At 41.1% G+C, this 23,183-nt stretch overlaps 1 protein-coding gene across 1 annotated transcript; it reads left to right on the forward strand.

Annotated features, from left to right (window-relative positions):
- Positions 1–886: 886 nt before the first annotated feature.
- LOC102793508 (suppressor of tumorigenicity 14 protein-like) lies at positions 887–19,309 on the forward strand. The gene is made up of 19 exons (XM_087834172.1): positions 887–928; positions 3,915–4,062; positions 4,682–4,812; positions 5,109–5,179; positions 5,465–5,643; positions 7,411–7,446; positions 7,596–7,824; positions 8,253–8,389; positions 8,685–8,782; positions 10,210–10,310; positions 12,580–12,713; positions 12,798–12,902; positions 13,026–13,133; positions 13,865–13,978; positions 14,114–14,239; positions 14,323–14,494; positions 15,275–15,546; positions 16,629–16,765; positions 17,898–19,309. The coding sequence occupies exons 1-19, from the start codon at positions 887–889 to the stop codon at positions 18,057–18,059; spliced, it is 2,502 nt and encodes an 833-aa protein (XP_087690298.1). The 3' UTR covers positions 18,060–19,309.
- Positions 19,310–23,183: the final 3,874 nt, after the last annotated feature.

Raw genomic sequence — 23,183 nt, forward strand, 5'->3', positions numbered from 1 at the left:
GACATGACCTGAATAAACACTGACCTCTAGTGTTCCTTATTCATATTACAACATTTTACTTGCTGTACATACAACTGGTTTGTTTTTAATACCTCATTTAGATGTGAAATGCTGCGTGCACGTGGGAGATCATCTGATTATTGGATTGAATTTAATGTAATATCATAATGACGCAGGATCTGTTGAATACTGCAGAATGAAGTGCATTGCGGTGAATGTTGTTTTAGCGCTGTATAAATACTGTACACACTGTATAAATACTGTACACTGTACACACTGTATAAGCCAAAGATAAGATAAGATAAACCTTTATTAGTCCCACAACTGTGAAATGTGCTTGGTCACGGCGGAAAGCGGACGGCACAAAGTTAAGAGCAGCATAAAATAACAAAAACAATAGAATAGAATAAAATAAAATAAATACTCTGTCAAAACTGCAATGAAGCCAGATACGAGGCGCATACGCTGATGAGTTTAGCCGCGGCTGATGGGAAGTCTGTAGGTGAAGTAACAGGTGTGTGCTCCACCTGCAGCACACAGTCTCCTCCTCTCTGCCCCCCCATTGATCTCCGCCCTGCCCTGTTTCCTCATTCTCGCTCTGACACCGACCCAGAAACACCACCGACTCTGCTACAGCATCTTTAACTAACCTGTCAGGAAAAGACAAAAATCCAAAGTAGAAGAAGAAGAAGAAGAAGAAGGAGACTGCTGTTTACGTTTCTGCTCAGCTGGGAAGAGAGAGCGAGAGAGAGAGAGAGAGAGAGAGAGACCTGCCGCTGCTCACCTGTCGCCGCCATGACCGCGCTGCGATTTTAGTGTTGGAGAAAAATCGATAAGCGACAAAAGAGGAAAAAAAACGAAAGAAAAGAAAAAGTCAGAGGGACTAATGGATTCCCTGGATTCAGGACAAAAGTTCCGTCCCAGACAGGTAAGTCCAACACCTGTAACCTCTCAGTGACGTCACTCCAGGAACAGCTTTTAAAAAACATAAATATGATTGATTTATATCTGAATTATGATTACCGATATGCACAATGTGCAGAAGGATTTCTGGATTAGCTTCACCACACAGACTGAACCTGCTCCCACGTCACGCTGCGGGTTTCATTGGTTTAAGCGCGATCTGTTCGAGTAATGGGAGCACTGGTTTCTGTTGAACTCCACTGAAACCTGGCGCGCCTCTGGCATTGAACCTGCATATACTCTTTGAGGGTGGATTTTGGTGTCCACCTTTTATTGATTAGTTGTTTAAATGACAGAACGGCGCCTGGTTCAGTTTTAATAATCAAAGAGCTGCAAACGACATCAGCGTTTGTTCTTTTATGTTATGTTCCAGTGCCTGATTAATGTGGCAACATAGTTTCACTGTAAATGTGTTTGTTAATGTGAAACCAGAAGTAGACTAAACTCTGCTCAGGCGTCAAAAGAATGTAGATGGTTTCACCTCCTCCACACCTGTCAGTAAATAATCTGTGGACACCGTTTGAAGGTCCCCTGTGATCAGTGACCTGGGCACAAACAAGCCCACTGTTAGGCACCCGGTCCAGGGTGTGCAACCTTACAACTCTTATCTCACCACCAGTGTTTCTGCAGGTGTGTGGACATCAGTGGAGTGATTAGTATTTGGACTAGGTTGACTATTTCTTGCCCTTTGCCAGTTGTAATATTAAAAAAATGAGGCTTACAAAGTGTTTTTCCCCATGAAAGTTGTAACTAATTAGTAAAGTAATACTGACCTTAACCTCGTTCATTTAATAAGATTAAGAAGACCAGGGCTCTGAAATGTATTCAATTCTGATGTAAATTCCAGTTTTGATTTCTAATGATTATTAAAAGAACATAATTGAAATAAAACAGCTTTTTTTTCATAATGCTCTTGTTTTGTTGCTTGTTTTATAATTTTCCATTGTACAAGTTCAACTTCAAGGAAATCTGCTTTTTAAATGACCACTTTTGTCCTCACAGTCATCATGATTATCTCACAGATAACAGACTTGTTATCCTCGAGTAGAGTCTCAGTTTGTTTGTTTGTTTGTTTTTTCCCAAATCCTGTTTGATGATTATTATAATGGAACTCCTTAGCACCGATAGAAACATTAGGCCGTCTTTACCAAATGGCTTCAACAATCCAGAATAGAGCTGGAGCTCATTCAACAACCTGGTAGAAAAGCTGCACAAAACTATACTGATATCAATCCTATCTTCTGAAGACAAACAGTGTTTGTTTGGTCAGTAATTCTGGATCTTCTATGTAAGCGTGTAATATCTAGTTTATTAAAGAGATTAATGTTAATCACACTTTGTGGTTAGATGTGCACATTATGTCAGGGCTTGTGGAAGGGTTAGTTAGGGTTGTGCTTCACACAGTTTTGCCTTTGGCACAAATGATTTTTTGGATTGTTTGAAGGGAGAGCATTTATGTCACACCCTATAATGAGGCACCAACCAGCTCTTTAAAGCGCTGTATTAGAGATCTAATGGTGTGTCCTGGATACAAAACGCTGGCATTTCATAACAGCCATAGAGACATTCCTGTGCAGCAACACCCTGCTTGACACAGCTGAACAGGTTTACAGTGCACTGAAAAAACACACTGTGTCCTCATTTGCTGCCTTTACAGTCATAAGTACAACTAAAAACTAAAGGCAACACCTTTTCACAAATTTATCATCAACTTTGAACTAAAGTATCAGGTTGGGGTGATGTCCCTGGTGCTTAAAGTCTGCTGTGCTCACTGTATATTCTGACTCCACTTTGTTGTAGCACTAGTTAATAGCTCTAGATGTTTTTTTCACACTGCTGGATCATTTTATTTTCAAAATGTCAGCAGTGACATGAGGGGAGGAAAAAGTTCATGTATGCATATTTGCTTAAGACTGATGGGAAGAAATGGAGGTACATGTGCACGTGCTGCCTCTCGTTTCTCTTTTTTTGTAGTTTTGTGGAAAATGTGCATCGAACATGTTTGTTGAACAAAACAGACAGTTTTGAAAAGTAATCTGAGAAGCTGTGGCTGTAAAAACACAGTTGACAAAAGTCAAATTTACATGAGGTGAACTTGGAGCAACTTATGTATCTGTCACTAACCTGCAAACAGGAAGCACAGTTGAACCAAGTGCCAAAATACTAAGTCAGTCGCCACAGACTCCCGTATTAAAGAGCACAACTAGAGAAATAAACACGTTTACATCTGTTATACAAAATCTGGTTTACCCTGTGTGGCTAGTTTTCTAGTTGTCATAATAGCTGCTTTTATAACTCCTCTTTTTGTTAACTTTAATACTTGAAATTAGGGGTCAGACGGAGCACTCCATCTGATCACTCTATTGTTAATGGACCAGTCAAGGGTGTATCTTGCCACTGGACCTGTGACTGCTGGGATGGGCTCCAGCTGCCCTGAATAAGGATGAGCAAAAGAAGACGGCTGGATTCTCAGTCAGGCTGTGATGTACATGGATATAATAACTTACTCAGGTCACTATGTTTACCCATTAAGTTAGGAGTCCACTCTGTGGTCCAATATGGACGTTTGAATCCTTAAAAACTGCAAACTGCTGGTTCAGGCTTCAAATCTCACAGTGAGTCTTCTACATTAGAGTCTGTAGTGAGTACAAACACGCTGAACAGCAGCATCTTCAAAAAGCCGGGGGACTGTTGGATTTAGACGGAGCGCTGTGCTGCTGTCACTGGAAAACACCATCCAATACTGCAGTCGATTAAACAGCCCACAGTCTGCTGTCTACTAACCTGCTATTCCTACCTAATAACGTTGCATGCCAGACTGTGTAAAAAACCAAAGATAAAAAAACAACTTTGGGCTTGAACAAAACAACAATGTTGAGGCCACTTTGAGATTTTGTGCAGTCTTGAACTAATTGATAAACTTTGTCTTCTCCAACTATCTCTGTATGCAGGACAATGACGTCGAGGAAGCATTTCTGCAGGCTACAAATCCCAAGGACGTGGAGAAGAAGTCATGCAACAAGAAGGGGGCGGGGATAGGAGTCGCCTTGGTGATTGGTGTTCTGGCTGTGATCGCATTGCTGGTCGGGCTGTTTTGCCGTAAGCTGACTTTATCAAACTACATTCAGCTGACCTGATGCTGGTTGGATTTGAAAATACATATCTGATGCCTCGATGTCAGACAGGATATCAGGCAGGTGTGAGGTCTAGTTGAAACAGAGCAGCTACCTGGACTCTACTCCCACTGAGGTTAATAGTGTTACGTCCTCGCTGCGTATCACTCTGGATACTGTGGCTCCTATTAAAACAACAAGCTTCAAATTCAGAATAATTGACTCTCTGATATAAATCTCAATTACACAGCTTGATGCAGATAATCTGTAAGTTGGAGAGGAAATGGTGTCTCGCTAATTTAGAAGATCTTCATTTATTGGAAAAAAGAGCTTGTCACTATAAAAATACCCTCGGCAAAGCCAGGACGTCTCACTAATGAGTGAAGAAACTACCCCAGCTTTCCTCTCACAACTGTAGCAGCGCTATTTGTCCTGTAAGAGACAGAGGTCCAGTTCAGTGAGGCTCAGTCTGGGCACACCTGTCAGTCAAGCTAACTTCAAGCCTGAAATCCAAAGAGTTACGAGGGAAACTCACCCATAAAATTGTTATAAAAATTGTATACAGTTGTGGTAAATATATTGTAAACATGTCTGTGTGTCTTCAGAGCCCCAGCATGTGAAAATGAAGAAAATTTATATCGGCTCCATGGAAATCAACAACAAGCAATTCCTGCCACAGTATGAGGAGCCCGGCAGTTCTGAGTTCACTAACCTGGCTGCTCAGGTCTGCAAAGAGGTGAGACCTGACAGGGCCAAAGCATCATGGGAATTTTCCATATATGCTGTGTTATACATTCATTCAGCACTATCAGTAGGCAGAGGTGATAGCACTCCTACACTTCCAGTGAGACAAATCTTTTCAGGCCTTTTAATAGGACCTACTTCCCCATTGATCGTGTGCTGCGAGTCTGAGTTGTAACCTTGATGTTACTTCTAACCACTTCTGCTCTGTGTCTTCCTCTGTCACGTGTTTCTCTATTTGTTGAGGCCATAAAGTTAATAGGTGACATAATGTGACCTTTTTCTCTTCAGCTCAAACTGATGTACTCCAAAAACTCATTGCTGGACAGATACTTCAACCATTCGTCCGTCCAGGCCTTCAGGTACTGTGAAAGAGACAGCGCGTACCAGCCAGCCACAACAATATCAGCAGTGACGGGAAAAGTGGATATCAATGAAGATCTTTTAAGGGGTCAGAAATAAAGGCAATAAGTGCAGTCCACGCTCTGATAGTTCAGAGAGTAAATGGACCTGCACAGTACTAATCTGATTGTTTTATTGAGGCGGCTGATTGGTTCATAGCTGTAATGCTGAGCTGTAATGCGCAGTTGCTTCTCTGCTGCACTGAATGAAGTCTGTACAAATCTTCTGTGTGTCCTGTTGTGCAGTGAGGGCGACACAGGGTCGAACACCATTGTGGCTTATTATGAATCAGAGTTTGATGTCCCCCCACCCCAGCAAGCCTCGCTGGATGAAGCCATCGACTCTATGCAGCCTCCGGCAGGAAAAGGACGTTTTCTGCTGAAACCCACAGACGCCCTGAGTGTCAACAACATCGTGTCACAAGGTTTGACGGCTCACAGATTCACACAGATTAGTTTTCTACAAGGTTGCTCATCAAGAACAACTTTCAAGGTTTTTTTTATCAAATTATTATTAGCTTTGTATTCACTATGGGCACTTAACCACCAGCTGTTATACATCTGCCTGCACTGAAAAGTAAAATCTACGCTCTGACCCTTTAAACCTGGAGCACTGTGCTGTCTTTGACAACTCTTGGAAAAATTCAAGTATATTTAACTTACATGCAGACATTTTAACGATGAACGGTTCTTCTTCTAATGGTTAATGGATTCTTTAACTCAGCTCTTATCTTTTCTTATGAGGAAACATCTTCTAGAAGCTTCTTTTTCTCATACAAACATGATGCTGGACACTGTTAAAGACTGAGGAGCGAATAGATTCCTAAAGTGGTGAAACTGCAAAAACCCTTGGAGGATATATAGTCCTGGTCAGTGTTGGTCAAGTTACTTGAAAAAAGTAATCAGTAACTAATTACTGATTACTTCCCCCAAAAAGTAATCCCGTTACTTTACTTAGTTACTTATTTTCAAAAGTAATTAATTACTTAGTTACTTAGTTACTTCTTAAAAACACGATCTACAACCTGAATAGGTGATAAAGTGATAGATCTTTCAGCCCAATTCTACTTTTTCTACATAATCATCATACAAAATGTAATCAAATGGAAAAGTCTCTTTTTAAAACTTGTTTTATTAGTTTTAATCTTTTAACTTTATGCATCAAGCAAAAATTTAATTATATGCAACATTCTCTGACTGGAAGAAATTAGTTTAACATTTAAACCTATTTTCTGCACATTCCAGCACATAAAATAAAATATTTTTTGTGTTTACACTCAGTCTTTCAAATAGATGCAAGTAAAACACAGCAGAAAATAAATAAAGTCAAAGACTAGCGGTCCTGTTGCTCTATTTTCACCTGTAAAGCAGGAGTGGGGTAGGCGGAGGGTTACCCTGGTGCAGGTGTGCTGCGGTCAGTGGAAGAATCCGCGAGTTTCTCTGTGAGTTTCCCATTACGTCGTAGCTACTCAGTACTTGCTCGGAAGTTTAGGGGTTTTTTCGCTGTAAAAAGAAGTTTTCTTCCCACGCACAACGGACACTAATGTTTTTGTCACTTTTTATGGAATCAAACTCAAAGTAAGGTCAGTACTTCCACGCTTTAAACGCTGCACGCTCATACTCTCTCTGCACTCGATATATGATCCATTGTTGATCTGCACACAGCTGTTGTCACGAACGTCGCACTCGCTTACGTCACTGTCATGAGACATTCTCGCAAAAAATCACGGTTTTAGTAACGCAGTAACGCAGCGTTCCTACAGGAAAATTACGGTAATCTAATTACCGTTTTTGCAATAGTAATCCCTTACTTTACTCATTACTTGAAAAAAGTAATCGGATTACAGTAACAGTATAAAGTAATCATAACTATAACATTTGGTGACAGACAGGAGCTTACTTGTGTCTCACTGCGATTCACAAATGATAAAAACTGCAGCGCTGCTGCTTGTACAGCAAAACTAAGATGTAAGCTTTGTTTCCAATGACGACATCGAGACATCGAGACGTCCCGCTACGATACGTCTGTTCTCAAATATCGACGCTACATCTGCTCTGAATTCTTCCACCAAGGTTTTGTTAAAAACATCGAGTAAAGTTTATTCACCACTGCAAAAAGTATTATTGTTGTTTTAATTAGTAACAAGGAACTGATATGTGGTTTACTAACACATTTATCTTTGTGTTTACAGCTATAGATCCACGCTTGACCAAAACCACGTTTTCAGGTATAAACCAGCTTTGTGGTGGGAACTTCTTTTTCTTTCTGTAATTATGTTTGTAAAGTTTGACTTGTTAAAATGTTCCAAAAAAATTTAAGGTGCTTGTTTCACAACTGGTATACTTCCAAAACATATTCTTCTCGTCATATTTCCAGAGAGGAAAAGCATCGACATCCACATCGAAAACTCCGGGCACGTTGAGTCTCCGGGATTTCCAAACTCTCCGTACCCTTCGAACGCCTACCTGCAGTGGAAGTTTCGGGCAGACCCGCAACACCGAATCCAGCTCGACTTTGATGACTTGATCCTGGAGGACGACTGTCAGCGAGACTTCATCAAAATCTACGACTCGCTCGTCCCCATAGAGAAACGCGCTATGACAGAGTGAGAAAAACTCTTCCTAGAATTGAAAGTGTCAGTTATCTCAGAGAAAACGAGACTAAACAGGCTGATATTCTTATTCTGTGTTTTAATAGCTGTTCATTTTTAGAACAAAGGGATGTTCAGACTTAAGTAACCAGGTTCCTGAATATTGTTTACCCTGAAACACTGGCTCAGGTTAAAAAATTGGCAGAGACTCTGGAATGAATGTAAAGATATGGAGATATATATTTAGTTGTTTCAGAGTGACCATAATTGAATGAGGAAATCAGACGGACATGTCAGGCATACGCAGAGGGAGAGGGCATGCCTCGTGCAACGCCAGTTTGTGTTGGGGAAAAGGCATTAAAACGTTTTTGTGCCGACACATGCGTTATGCACCCGGCCCCAGGAGCACTAAAGGTTTCTTTCTGTCTCCCTTTTCCGCTCAGACAGTGTGGATACCCTGACCAGTCGCTGTCCTTCATCTCCTCTGGAAACGTCATGCTGCTGATGCTGGTCACCAATGAGGAGAAAAACTTCCCCGGCTTCAGAGCGAACTACTCCCCGATTCCTCAGACTACACTAAGTAAATCAAACCTCTTCTGAACAGCTGTCAGGTCTTTGTGAAATATTTCCACTGGGCATGAAAGACTTGAAATGTGTGACTTAAATGTGTGTTGGGAAAAAAACGCAACAGCAGCAGAAATCTTAAGACTGCCTAATGTTTCAGAGATTACAGTAATGATTTTTCAATCAGTACATAATAATAATAGTAATTGTGTTAAAGGTCAGATCTAAAGGATGCTATCTCGGAGTAAACTTCTGCAGCTAAAGTCTTTGTAGACGATCTAACATGTCAGTATGAACTGTGCGTCCCTCAGACTGTGGCGGCACGCTGACTGGAGAGAAAGGCTCCATCTCTTCACCGTTCTTCCCGTCCAACTACCCTCCTCGCACCACATGTGTGTGGAACATTGAGGTAAGCAGAGATGGGCAGTAACAACATTACTTGTAACGGGTTACTGTAATCTGATTACTTTGTAAGTGTAAGGGATTACTATTGCAAAAATGGTAATTAGATTACCGTTACTTTCCCGTAGGAACGCTGCGTTACTGCGTTACTAAAACCGTGATTTTTTTGCGAGAATGTCTCATGACAGTGACGTAAGCGAGTGCGACGTTCGTGACAACAGCTGTGTGCAGATCAACAATGGATCATATATCGAGTGCAGAGAGAGTATGAGCGTGCAGCGTTTAAAGCGTGGAAGTACTGACCTTACTTTGAGTTTGATTCCGTAAAAAGTGACAAAAACATTAGTGTCCGTTGTGCGTGGGAAGAAAACTTCTTTTTACAGCGAAAAAAAACCCTAAACTTCCGAGCAAGCACCGAGTAGCTACGACGTAATGGGAAACTCACAGAGAAACTCGCGGATTCTTCCACTGACCGCTGCACACCTGCACCAGGGTAAACCTCCGCCTACCCCACTCCTGCTTTACAGGTGAAAATAGAGCAACAGGACCGCTAGTCTTTGACTTTATTTATTTTCTGCTGTGTTTTACTTGCATCTATTTGAAAGACTGAGTGTAAACACACAAAATATTTTATTTTATGTGCTGGAATGTGCAGAAAATAGGTTTAAATGTTAAACTAATTTCTTCCAGTCAGAGAATGTTGCAGATAATTAAATTTTTGCTTGATGCATAAAGTTAAAAGATTAAAACTAATAAAACAAGTTTTAAAAAGAGACTTTTCCATTTGATCACATTTTGTATGATGATTATGTAGAAAAAGTAGAATTGGGCTGAAAGATCTATTTATCACCTATTCAGGTTGTGTATCATGTTTTTAAAAAGTAACTAAGTAATTAATTACTTTTGAAAACAAGTAATCAGTAAAGTAACGGGATTACTTTTTTGGGGAAGTAATCAGTAATTAGTTACTGATTACTTTTTTCAAGTAACTTGACCAACACTGGAGGTGAGCCTTCATTTTACTGAGGCTTCTGCACAGCATCCTATTTCTTCCCACAACCGCACTCCAGCAGACTCATGTTAACAGACACCTGCAAAAAACAGAAGTGTAAATGCTTCACTGCCAACCTGAACACAAACTGAATTTCATTCCCTCCACTGAAATGACACTTTTCAGTGAGCTGACCTAGAACCAAACTAACGTTTCTCTTACACTGACCAACTGAGTCTTCAGCAAAACAATATAATTATCATTTATAAAGATAAACCATAGATGATGATGATGACGACAATGACATTTTTCCTTCATTGCTCATTTTAAAATTTATTAAAAGCACAAATCAGAAAATCTATTTATTGGACTTACTTTTATTAGTTGATCACGTTTTAAATATTTTACATTCCTGTTTCATATGTTTTTTTTACGTTTTTCAGGTTGCAAGCAACAAATTTTTGAAGGTTCTGTTCAACAAGTTCTCGCTGGGAAATAAAACTGAAGGTTGCGGCCATGATTATGTTGAGATCAATGATGAAAGGTCAGTAACGAGCAGTGTTATGCCTTTTAAAGAAAGATTATTCTTAGTATACAATGCTGTTAAAAGGTCTTACATTACCACCAATTTCATTATATTTAGCTTGAAGAATGGGAAATAGCTGAAGTGAAACCCTCAGAGAGGTCCGCATGCGCAAAAGAAGACGTCACACACTACACGCTCTGTTTAGACCCAGAGCAAACAGCTTTGTTTGACTGATGGCCCTTAATATAAAGACTTGTTTCGGACTTTACGTTTACCAATTTTGCTTTAAGTTATAAAGTGATTTTGTTATTTACATTTGGCCTAATAATGATCCTTATTGCTGTTTTAGAGGAGCGGTGCTTCAAAGGATAGCTTCAGATTTCTGTCAGAATCTGCAGATTATACAGTACAAATAAAATGTTCGCGTTTCTCCAACGTTGTCTTCCCAACAATTTCACTGGCTGGTCAGGAAGCGTTCACGATGTCTTCTCGGGCGCTGATAATTGGTGTCTGTCTTGTGTCGGTGACGTAAAAGACAGATTTAATGCGACATGACCATCAAACAGCAGTCGCTTTCTAAAACATCGGATATGTATCGTCTGTGAAGGTTCTCAGTCATCCAGGTCATCGTAGTCTAAGGAGCTTGGAAAGAAAAGCGTCTGGACCATCTGTCCTCTCTGTCCAAAATGTGAACATTGGCATCCTCGAAAGAGTGTTGAAGGACAGCTGAGTCTTGTCCTGTGGAGGTGGCTCTTCTGTGTTGTGCCATGCGCTTGTGAAGTGGCTGTTTGGTCTCTCCAATGTAGAGGTCTGGGCATTCCTCGCTGCACTGTACAGCAAACACCACATTGTTAAGTCTGTGTTTTGGAGTTTTGTCTTTCGGGTGAACCAGTTTGTGTCTGAGTGTGTTGCTGGGTCTGAAATGCACCGGGATGTCATGCTTGGAGAACATGATAAGGTGGGGCCAGGTTTCACAATGAGCTCACCTGAAACCCTGGCTGATTGTGACCCACACCCGCTTTCACACCTTGGCTCATGTGATTAGATAGAGGATCATCAGGGGGTCCTTTTGTCCCTCTTTGGGGGGAAACTCCCACTAGGTTTAAATCTGGGACTCTCCACCATTTGACCTTAGAACTGAAGAAGCTTCTCGGATGAGAGGTGAAACGTCTTCCTGGTCAAAAGTGACCCAGGTCGGATTTGAAAATCGGATTTGTGCTGTTCACGATGTCACACCATGATCGGGTATAGTCAAAAAAGTCAGATTTGACACGCTTTCGCCTGCAGTGTGAACGTAGCCTATGAGGCAAAAACCTGGAATGGCTCCTTTTTATTCCTTGGCAAGTGTTTTTATCATTTCTTGAAGTCGTCTTCAGGAATAGTTCTCCAGGCTTCCTGAAGATCATTTCAGAGGTCTTTGGATACTTGCTGATTATTCTGATTTCTGTCCAAATGTTTACTGACTGTTGCAGTAATGTTGAGGCTCTGTGAGGCGAGTTTCCTTAATGATAGTTTTACATTGTCTGCTTTTCGGCATGACTGCATAGTCGATGCTACTGCTAATCAGATACTCACCAGATGGTGTTGCATGGGGGATTAAACTCTCACGATACTTCCATAACTCCATACTTTTGAACCCAAACACCATTTTTTGTTTACAGATGACTGTAGACACTCACAGTTTAACTCTGTGTCTTCACTTCCTCAGTACATTGTGTCAATTTGAGCCAGAAATTGTAATGTTTTTAATCGCTCTGTAAAACCTGTTGACACCGATTTTCAGTAATCTGGCAAATTCCAAACTGCATGAGTTTGTTGCCTTGATGTTTGAATGGTTGATGAGTTAGTCATGATTAGTCACTTATGATTAATGAGTGGCTTAATAAACCAAAACATTTTGTCCCAATGGTCGGGTACAAGGACCGGACTGAGAATGACAGAAACAGTCGATAAGTGTACTACTGTAAATGCCGTGTAGACAATCATACTGTCCAATACAATAATTACAGTTTTATAACTGTTTACAACTGTTTATTAATACTCGCAATTGTATATCTACAATCTTTATAGTTTTAATATTTTTAACCATTTGTATAACCTCTACATAGTTTTACACTCACTACAGCTACAGCCGGTACATACTTAAAGTTATAGTATATTCATAACATACCTTCATATGTGTAACGTACCTATAATAGATCTATATCCTGTATTATATCTATATTATTGCAAAAGTGTGTGTAAAATATGTAACCTAGTTACATTGTTTTGTGTTTCTTTGTTATAGGCTGTGTGGCAGTGACTTGAAGAGCCCAGTGTTCACCATCAACAGCAACAAGATGACCATCACATTTAAGTCGGACTCCTCCTATGTTGATCAGGGCTTCACTGCTGAGTACGAGGCCTTCACCCCGAACAATCGTAAGGACACATGCTTAATTTAAGGACTGTAGCGTTCTCTGAAGCCGGCAAACAAATGAGGTACTGTTATGTTTGTCCTATCAGCTTGTCCAGGAAGGTTCGCGTGCAGCAACAACCTGTGCATCAATAACACTCTGCGGTGTGACGGCTGGAGCGACTGTGGAGACAGCAGCGATGAGATCAACTGCAGTGAGTCCGAACCGTCAAACTTGTTTCTGTCTGAAAAGAATGAAATTAAAGGAGCACATTGAAAATGGTCTTTCACCTTTTCTGTCCCTAACAATGTTGGGTTCTCTTTGTGTGCCTCATTAGAGTGCGATGCGTCTCAGATACAGTGTAAAAATGGTCACTGTAAACCAAAATTTTGGCTGTGTGATGGGGTGGACGACTGTGGAGACAGCACGGACGAAGAAAACTGTGGTGAGTGCAGCGAAACAATAAACTGGAGCTATTAGCAGTTGATGTTTATTTTAAACATCGCTTAAAGTTTATTACACTAAAAACTCAGGCAGTGTTGTCAGTGACAGAGGATATCCCAAATATGGTCTTGTCAGACAAGTAGGTCTACTGCATTTACACTAGCCCCACCTGCCTGCCAATCAAATCCTTTATATTTGGGAGGGGCAGCCAATCAGAAGAAACCTGAGGAGATTAAAAAAGGAGAATAAACTGAGGGTCTGCATTAATAAAATGTATAAAGACATTCAAGTTGAGGGAAATAATAAAAGCCAAATAGATTTCCTTTTTCAATAAGTACTGATGCAAAGAATTAGTTGAAACTTTGCCAAAGCAACAGGCAAATTTTATCCCTCTTTTCTCCATACATTTTAAAGTAATATGTGCATAAACAGTACTGTAATAAAAACTGGACTGTAAATGCAAGGTGGCAGATAATGCAAGAGGTTGTTCTGCCTGTAAAGCCAGTTTTGTTGAGGAATGTAGGAAGCGCAGCAGGCAAATCAGAGCAGAGCGTTGTGCAATCACATTTCCATAAGAATCTGTTGACATGCAGAGGTAGTGCATGTGGAAGAAAGGAGGAAGACTAGCCTGTGTTTGTTTTTGTTGAAACGGACTCCTTTAAAAGAGCTCTGGAATTAAAATAGCAACAGGTCAAATTAAATGTTAAAAGTGATTTTTCTCTTGTTTTACAGAAAGGTGCAAAGGGCAGTTTTCCTGCAAAAATGGCCGCTGCATTGCCGAGAATTTGAAGTGCAATGGAAAAGATGACTGTGGTGATGCATCTGATGAGTCCAAATGTGAAAAATGTAAGAAGTAAAGTTCAAATAAGAACTTCTGAAAATGGTTTTCATGAAAACCTTTAATCAAACAGCATTTTGAGGTAAAGGATACCTGTGGGTCAGCGTTGCTCACTGATGCTGCACGTGTCTCTCGTCTTTCAGCTTTGGTGCTGCAGACGTGCTCAGAGTTCACCTTCCAATGCAAAAACAAACTCTGCATCAGTAAAATGAACCCAGAGTGTGACGGAGTGCAGGACTGCACCGACGCCTCTGATGAGGATAACTGTGGTAAGTTAACCACACACTTGCCTACAGATGGTTGTGGTATGGAGTTCAGTGGCGGTAACGCCTGCACGCATGTGTGCTTTCAGAGTGCGGGATAAGGCCGTACCGCAGCTCTCGCATCGTGGGAGGACAAGCGTCTCGGGAGGGCGAGTGGCCCTGGCAGGTCAGCCTCCACTTCAAGGGAATGAGACATGTGTGTGGAGCCTCTGTGCTGAGCGACCGCTGGCTGCTGACCGCCGCTCACTGCGTCCAAGACAAGTAGGAGCTCCTCTATCTGAACTGACAGGGCTGAGTGTTTACTGATATGAAGTGTGATTAAAAAGCATCACCGTTGATGAGAATTCAATCTCCGACTATAACAGAGAAATTTTCTCCTTACTTTCAAAGTGTGAATATGTCATTACAAGTGAGCAGCAAGACCAGCCGCCTGCGGAGCACTCATCACTCGTGGCACTTTGTGAATCCCTGTTTCGATTATGAACACTGTGCCAGAGATGAACTTTAGGTAGAAATGACTGGGACTGTGGTTGTGCCATCATCTGTCAGCTTAGAGTGCACTGAAAACACGAGAGCCTGAATCAATCTTTGCTCACCACCAGTGCTGTTCACCACATTTGAGTCACTGTGACTTTTTCACCGCTGTAAAAATAAAGGACACTCCTTCAACTAGATTGCGTACACTTTGTGGAGGCATGGGTATAAGTGGGGGACACGTGAGTGATCGAAAACTATGAGATGCACTCAACTGTTTCTTTGCAGTTCAGGATCTCAATAACTTCTTATATATCACAGAAGCATGATTACAGACCGGCTGTTTCAGTGTCACTAACTACAAAATGATGTATTTTCCTGTACATCATACATCCTGCTGATTTGATCTCTAACTACTCCTCCCAAAACCAGACACAAGTCACATCCTGTCTAGTGGAGCTCTAGCTTTGAATTCTGTGTACCACAAATTTTTTTAATGTACTTGTGTATGCTTTTTAATGTCAAATCAGACAAATGACATAAATGAACTTGGCTGTTTTCATGTAGATTCTCTCAGGCTAACCAATGGGAGGCTCTCCTGGGTCTTCACGAGCAGAGTCAGACCAGCAAGTGGACCATGAAGCGGGGCGTGAAGCGGATCATCGTTCACCCGGGCTACGACCTCAAGACCTACGATAATGACATCACTCTCATGGAACTGGACAACAGCGTCACGCTCAACCAGAACATCTGGCCCATCTGCCTGCCCTCCCCCGCGCATGACTTCCCAGTAGGAGAAGAGGCTTGGATCACTGGCTGGGGAGCTACCAGGGAGGGAGGTGAGATGATGAGAAGGACGAGAACGCAGCTTGTCTGAAACGTCCTAATATCCCATTAGGGAAGTTTTTTAATGCGTCTGCAATGGAACGTTCCCACAAACAAACTTAACTGATCCCATAGATGTGTCTGCCCAGCCAGCCAGTGGATTCAACACTAAGCATTGTTCTTAAAGACCTAATAGTAACGATAACAATGTTCCTCAACATAAAATCACCCTACTACAACACTTCACTCTCAGACTGCTGGTTCAAATGTGGGATATTTACATGTAAAATGAGATGCACAGCCTTCATTTTTCAGGCCCTCTTCCATGGAGCTTTCAGTTTCAGTTGCAATTTTTTAAAATATTTTGCGATATTCAGATTCTGTACATAAAGGTAAACTTTATCAATATTCATTTTCTCTAATATCAAAGTCTCACACTCAGTCTTTCTCTCATTTCAGTTTGATTGTTGACAAACTGAACGGTTTGTATTACAGTCTAGTCCAACTTAACTGAATCAACCATCTGGTACAATTATAGCTATTCTGAACTATGCAGTTTATGAAAACTATGCAGCCCCTTCAGCAACTGAAGAATTTGAAAGTAAATTAAAACAAAATATAATTTTACATTAAATAAAAAAGTTTTAAACTTAATTAAAATAAAACATGTCTTAAATTAAAATAAGTAAACTGTCATGTTTATTGCTGCCAAAAAAAAAGTTAAACACATTTGGACAGTGAAGGAATGTCAGGATTCTTGCTCAGAAAAAGGATCAACATGCTCTGAAGTCAGAGCACAAAAACCTTTTTGTAACAAAATATCGATTTCTGCTGTCCCTGTATCCATACATTATTAGCAAACAAAATATCACCATACTACACAGTATTGATTTTTCCCCCACCCCTAGTGTACAGTGTGTCCGTTATAATGTTTTTGGGTAACTGGATCAGATGAATAAAAGAGGTGACTGATCTAAACAAAACAAAACAAAACAAAAAACAAAAAAATAAAATAAACAACAAACTTTCATCATCTGAAAGTCAGATCATGACAAAGAACCAGAGCGCTATTAGAAGTAATTTTGTTGTCTAGCAGGTTCCGGGGCGACCGTACTGCAGAAGGCAGCCGTCCGGATCATCAACAGCACAGTGTGCAAGAGTCTCCTGACCGACCCGGTGACCGACAACATGCTGTGTGCTGGAGTCCTCACAGGAGGCGTGGACGCCTGTCAGGTACAAACTCGAAGGCTTGTAATAGATGTTTGATTTAAAACAAATAAACTACATTTCTGTGTTTGTCACACTTTAATGTTTCACATCAAACAAATGTGAATATTAGACAAGATAACACACTTAAACACAAAATGCAGTCTGTAAACAAAGGTGTTAATTATTAAGCTGCATGGCCCTGTGTGAAACAGTGAACCGAGTAACTGGTTGGGCCACTCATGGCAGCAGCAACTGAAATCAAGCGTTTGCAATTAATAGCAATCAAAGTCATTTACAGCTCTGTGGAGGAAACCTGGCTCTTATCTTTGCAGAATTGTGGTAATTCAGCTACACTGGAGGGTTTTCTTTCTAAGGTCACGCCACAGCATGTCAGTCAGATTCATGTCAGGACTTTGACTACTCCACTCCACAGTCTTCATTTTGTTTGTCTTAAGACATTCAGAGGTGGACTTGCTGGTTTATCTTGGATCATTGTCCTGCAAAACCCAAAAGTATTGGTATAATGTTCCTTTTCTGAAATGCTGTTACTTTAACGGCAGATGTTATGGGACACACGCCTCCCAAAAAGTCACAGAGTGTTTTTCCAAAAGTCCCAAAAAAGGGGATCATGAAGATATTTCCTGGCAAAACTCAGACAAGCTTTGATTTTTCCCCGTCTCTTTCTTATGGTGGAGTCATGAACTCTGACCTTAACTGAGAGAAGTGAGGCCTGCAGTTCTTTAGATGTTGTCCTGGGGTCCTTTGTGACCTCTTTGATGAGCCGTTGCTCCGCTCGTGGGGTAATTTTGGTCGGCCAGTCACTCCTGGGAAGGTTCACCACTGTTCCATGTTTTCACCCTTTGTGTATTAATGCTCTCGCTGTGGTTCGCTGGAGTCCCACAGCTTAGAGGTTTGAGGTTGACACTTGATTGCATCCTCTGATCTGTCTTATCTGCAGAGCAATTACTGCCCATTTTTGATTTGGCTCTGTAGAAAAGACTAAACAAAGATCGGAAACTGCAAAAAAGCACATGTCTAAACAGTCAAAACATTTTTACATTTTAATTTAACGGTTAATATGTCCTTTTTTAATGCTTATTGGGACTCACAGAAAACCTCCAAGCTGAAAATAATCTCTGTCCTCTCTGATTCTCAGGGCGACTCTGGTGGACCCCTGTCTTTCACCAGCACCAAGGGGCGGGTCTTCCTGGCTGGTGTGACGAGCTGGGGCGAAGGCTGCGCTCGCAAAAACAAACCTGGCATCTATACCCGAGTTACCAAATATCGCAACTGGATAAAAGAAAATAGTGGAGTGTAGGAACGGGAACGTGCACAGGTTCTCTGGATTACGGGTGTTTCTCTTGGATTCACTGTGGAAGCACCAAAACGGGTCTGCGTGTATTTTCTCTGCAGCACATGCACAAAACTTTGCAACATCCAACATAAACTGTCTTGTTGAGAATTGCGAGTTCCTATCAGGACTTTACCCTTACATCAGAACATATCCATTCTCATCCACTGCCTGTTTTTATATGAACTGCCTTGTTGTTTCCAGAGTGTAAAAGCTGCACTTTCACCATGTTGTTTTTGTAAGGATATTAATCACCCGTCAGGTCTGCTCTTCTGTGCCCTGCTCATTTCCACTGCTTTTGGTAAATTGTGGTGGAAGTTTGTGACGCATCCTGGTCCCACATATGTTCTTTGTGAAGGTGAGCTGGCTTGTAAAAAATGGTGCTTGAAATATTCTCGGGGCTTAATAGGTGAATGAATATTGTGAATATTCATTGCTTACTTACATTGAAATTGCAAATATCTTCAAGGCTCAGGATTTTTATTTTAATTATAACAGAATTACAAATGTAACTGATTTAGTTGAACAGGATAAAGGCTTGAAGTTAAGGCCAAATAAATATGGTCTCATAATAAAAGGTTTACTTTGGGGGCTCAGGGGTTTTGTCATTAGCTAACCCAGTTCTTCAAATTCATTTAGAAGTCTAATTTATTTATTAGGGAGAAAAAGTTCTCTGTTAATGTTAATTAACTTTTAAATTAACATTTGAAGTAAATATAATGAGAGGTGGCACTGGAATAGAATAGAATAGAATAGCACTTTACTGTTATTGTACATGTATAATGAAATTATAGGTGCTCAATGCCAACTGTGCGGTTTAGAGCACTGTGCCACTAGCATACGAATGCTTCGACATCGTGAACATAAAGAGGTTCTTCTACAGGTGGAGTTTATTTTGCAGCTACACAACATTTAATTGAGGAATAAATTTAAAAATGTTCCAAATTAGCAGTAAAATGCTGCAAGTTTGGAATTCAGATGAAAACATGAAAGATAAAACACAGCAAAAATAAATGCATTCAAATTTTTGAATGAGGGGATAAAAACTTTTAAAGAAAGTAAAGAAAACATCCAGAATCAGCTTTAACAGAAAAGGAGCTGACAGAACATAACCTCCAAAATTCTCATTTTAAATGTTGTTTTTCTCTAGATTAGAGCCGTTAGTAATGTGAGATAGTAGAAGTTACCTTTAAAAACCTTTGTACTTGTAATTTTTTGGGGGCATTTTATAAGTTTGTGTTGTTTTTTTAAGGTTGTTAAAAACTAAAGCTTTTGTTGTCTTTCTTTAAGCAGCACGTATTTACACTCTTTGCTGTGACGTGTCTTTTGCTGGCTGTATTTATATATGCAGCGTATATATACATCAGTATAACAATAATAATAATGATGATAGTAAAGAATATCACTTAGCAGCATTACTCCACAATGTAAATGCTCAGATGTGCCCACTCCAGGTCGGGGATGACGTCCTGCCCCAAGTGGAGGAGTTCAAGTATGTCGGGGTTTGTTCGCGAGTGATGGGAGAAGGGAGCCGGAGATCGACAGACGGATTGGTGCTGTGACTGCAGTGATGCAGACGCTGCATCGGTCCATCGTGGTGAAAAGAGAGCTGAGCGTAAAAGCGAAGCTCTCAATTTACCGGTCGATCTACGTCCCTACCCTCACCTATGGCCACGAGCTGTGGGTAGTGACCGAAAGAACGAGATCACGGATACAAGCGGTGGAAATGAGCTTCCTCCGAAGGGTGGCTGGCCTCTCCCTTAGAGATAGGATGAGAAGTTCCTCCACATCCAAAGGAGCCAGCTGAGGTGGTTCAGGTATCTGACAAGGACGCCTCCTGGGCGAGGTGTTCTGGGCATGTCCCACTGGGAGGAGGCCCCGGGGCAGACCTAGGACACGGCTGGCCTGGGAACACCTTGGTATTTCCCTGGATAAGCTGGAGGAAGTGGCTGGGGAGAGGGAGGTCTGGGCTTCTCTGATTGGGCTGCTGCCCCCGCGACCCGGCCCCGGATAAGTGGAAGAAGATGGATGGATGTTTTATAAAGAACAGAGAAAAAATGTGGTTGGTCTTGTTTTGTCAGCTTAAAAAAATCTTTTTCTTTTGAAGAATAATATTTTTTCTTTCTTTTTAAATTTTAAGCTGTAATAAACTCACATGGGGATTGTTCATGTCAGTGTTTACTTTTAGGAAACAGCTGCCAATAATCATGCAATAAAAACTTTAATGAACATATATATCGAAGAATCCATAGGTCCCTCATCCTAGTCATGTAGCCCCTTCTGCCAGGGTTATTTGCATAGTAGCATTCCAACAACGCCCTGTTTTCGTCTCTTGCCCACCGATGCCTTCTTGTTCCAGTAGCCCACTTCTCGTCAGGGTGCCCAGGTTCCTCAACACCTGACGCGGACCTTGTTGATCCGGGCGACGTCCGAGCCGGCATGCCTTCATATTTCTGTCTCGCTCATGTCTGCGGTAGGCTCGCTTAGCTTAGGGTCTAGCCTTAGGACCCTTACTGGATACAGACGCCCCAGGCAGGAATCGAACTTGCGATCCTCTGTTCCAAAGGCGTGTAGTCTAACCACTACGCTATCCAGTGGTTCCGAATGACAGCAATATCAGGAAGAAGGAACACGAGAAGCTGGAGAAATACCAAGGGCTCAGAGAAGAGCTCGAGAGGATGTGGAGAGTGAAGGTAACAGTGGTCCCCGTGGTAATCGGAGCACTAGGTGCGGTGACTCCCAAGCTAGGCGAGTGGCTCCAGCAGATCCCGGGAATAACATCGGAGATCTCTGTCCAGAAGAGCGCAGTCCTGGGAACAGCTAAGATACTGCGCAGGACCCTCAAGCTCCCAGGCCTCTGGTAGAGGACCCGAGCTTGAAGGATAAACCGCCCGCAGGGGCGTGCTGGGTGTTTATATATATATATATATATATATGCAAAACAATGACTTATAATCAGGATGTTTGCAGTTTTATATGTGCACATACTTTGAAAACAGGAAGTGTTGTTAGTGCTGTAGTGCTGATGTATATATATATATATATATATATATATAATGTGCTGGAATGTGCAGAAAATAGGTTTAAATATTAAACAAATGTCTTCCAGTCAGTGAATGGTGCAGATAATTAAATCTTTGCTTGATGCATAAAGTTAAAAGATTAAAACTAATAAAACAAGTTTTAAAAAGAGACTTTTCCATTTGATTACGTAGAAAAAGTAGAATTGGGCTGAAAGATCTATCGCTTTATCACCTATTCAGGTTGTAAATCGTGTTTTTAAAAAGTAACTAAGTAACTAATTACTTTTGAAAATAAGTAATCAGTAAAGTAACTGGATTACTTTTGGGGGAAGTAATCAGTAATTAGTTACTGATTACTTTTTTCAAGTAACTTGACCAACACTGGTCCTATGTACTTTTGCTCAATGATGTGCAGAATCATCCAAATATTTAGAATACTGAACAGTTACAGTAATTACTCAGTAATGTGATTCAGACCACATAAATACAAAGGATGCAGGATAAACTATGTAGCAATGAAAGTTTATCTGCTTATAAATTCAGATCATTGCAGCTTTTATCTCTGAAAATCTGTCAGGATATTCTTTTCCTGGGGTTGCAGAGTTCACAGGATACTGCTGTGTAGCTTCTTTTTGTCTATAGTGCCTCCCTGAGGGTAAAAGCTCAAAGTGCAGGTAGTTATCATTCACAACTCAGGGAGGTTTCCCCTTTAGGTTTAAATTCACCAGGTGAGACCACATCTTACTTTTAGCTCTGACAGCATTGTGAGTAGATAATTGCAGATGGCTTGGGCATGAATTGAGGCTGCTTTGTTGCAAATATGGGGAAGGAGCGGCAGAAGAAGAGATCAGAAGAAATTCTAGATGATGAGAGGGGGGAACCTGAATAAGGTAGCGACGGGCCTGGACTGAACATAAGCTCTGGTGGTGAAGCATGCTGGGAGTTTTGAGGCTTGAGGTAATGGGCCTGTCAGCTCAGCTTGAGTTTATCATAAAAGCAGGAGATGGAGAGGGGGTTGACTGACTGTTTATTTCATTTGAACTGAACTGCTGTAACATGAATCCAATTGAATTTCCACCTCAGCATGCATTCAAGTTCTACAGAGTCTTGCTAATGATCTACTAATTTTATTCAGGTGTGTTCAGGGATGCATGGAAAAGTTTCAGGACACCAGCCCTCGAGGACTGGAGTTTGACAACCATGATAGATGATGCTGGTGAGAGCACATGAGAAACGAAGGGAGCATCTTGAGGAATTATGAGGGGAAGGATTTGGAACCAGTGGTTTGGGAGGATGAACTGCTGTAGCAAAGAGAGGCATGAATAGCATTTGACTGAAAAAAAAGGCCTGAGCTGTAAACTTGGCCACGTGTTACTGAGAGCTGCTCTGACTGTCCGGTGCCACAAAGGTTAGCTGCTGCTTTTTGTCAAGAAGGGAACAGTAACAGAGAAACTGGCACCCTGGTGTAGTAATGAAACTACAATGAAACTAACTCAAACTAAACTGAATTTTAAAAAAAAGTCTGATGGATTCATACTAGATGATATAGCAATTCTTAAAAAAAGTACTTTTATCAGTAGGTCATCAGCCCATAACTAGGATAGTTTCTATTCAGAAGCTTTGGCTGCAATAGCTGCTGTTTTCAATCTTAATATCATATTTACATAGTTTGATTTTCTTTCTTTTTTCATGTGAAAGCTCTCTTAGCTAGATTGGGAAGCCTTGGGTTGATCATTGAGTTGATAACCACTTTTGTGCCACTACTTACACAGATTACACATTTTGGGGTAACTTAACCCAGATGTGTAAAGATATTATGTGTTGTGAGGCAACAGTGCTAACCACCGTACTGCGCTGCATACAGCCGAGTGAGGGGAAATGCAAACAGCATTTACTGCAGAGCTGGAGAAGCTGGCACCTTCAAGATGAAAAGGTATTAAGCAAACCCGTGTGGTTTTAATGCCATTTCCTCCTTGCACAATACGATGTAGAGTATGTGAACATAAAACGCCTCCCTCCTGTCTCTGAATCTGCACCATCTTCACAGCTAAATACTTTGTTATTTTCA

The sequence above is a fragment of the Neolamprologus brichardi genome, chromosome 20 (assembly GCF_056152115.1).
Source record: "Neolamprologus brichardi isolate AB-2024 chromosome 20, ASM5615211v1, whole genome shotgun sequence".
In the NCBI taxonomy this organism is placed as follows: Eukaryota; Metazoa; Chordata; class Actinopteri; order Cichliformes; family Cichlidae; genus Neolamprologus; species Neolamprologus brichardi.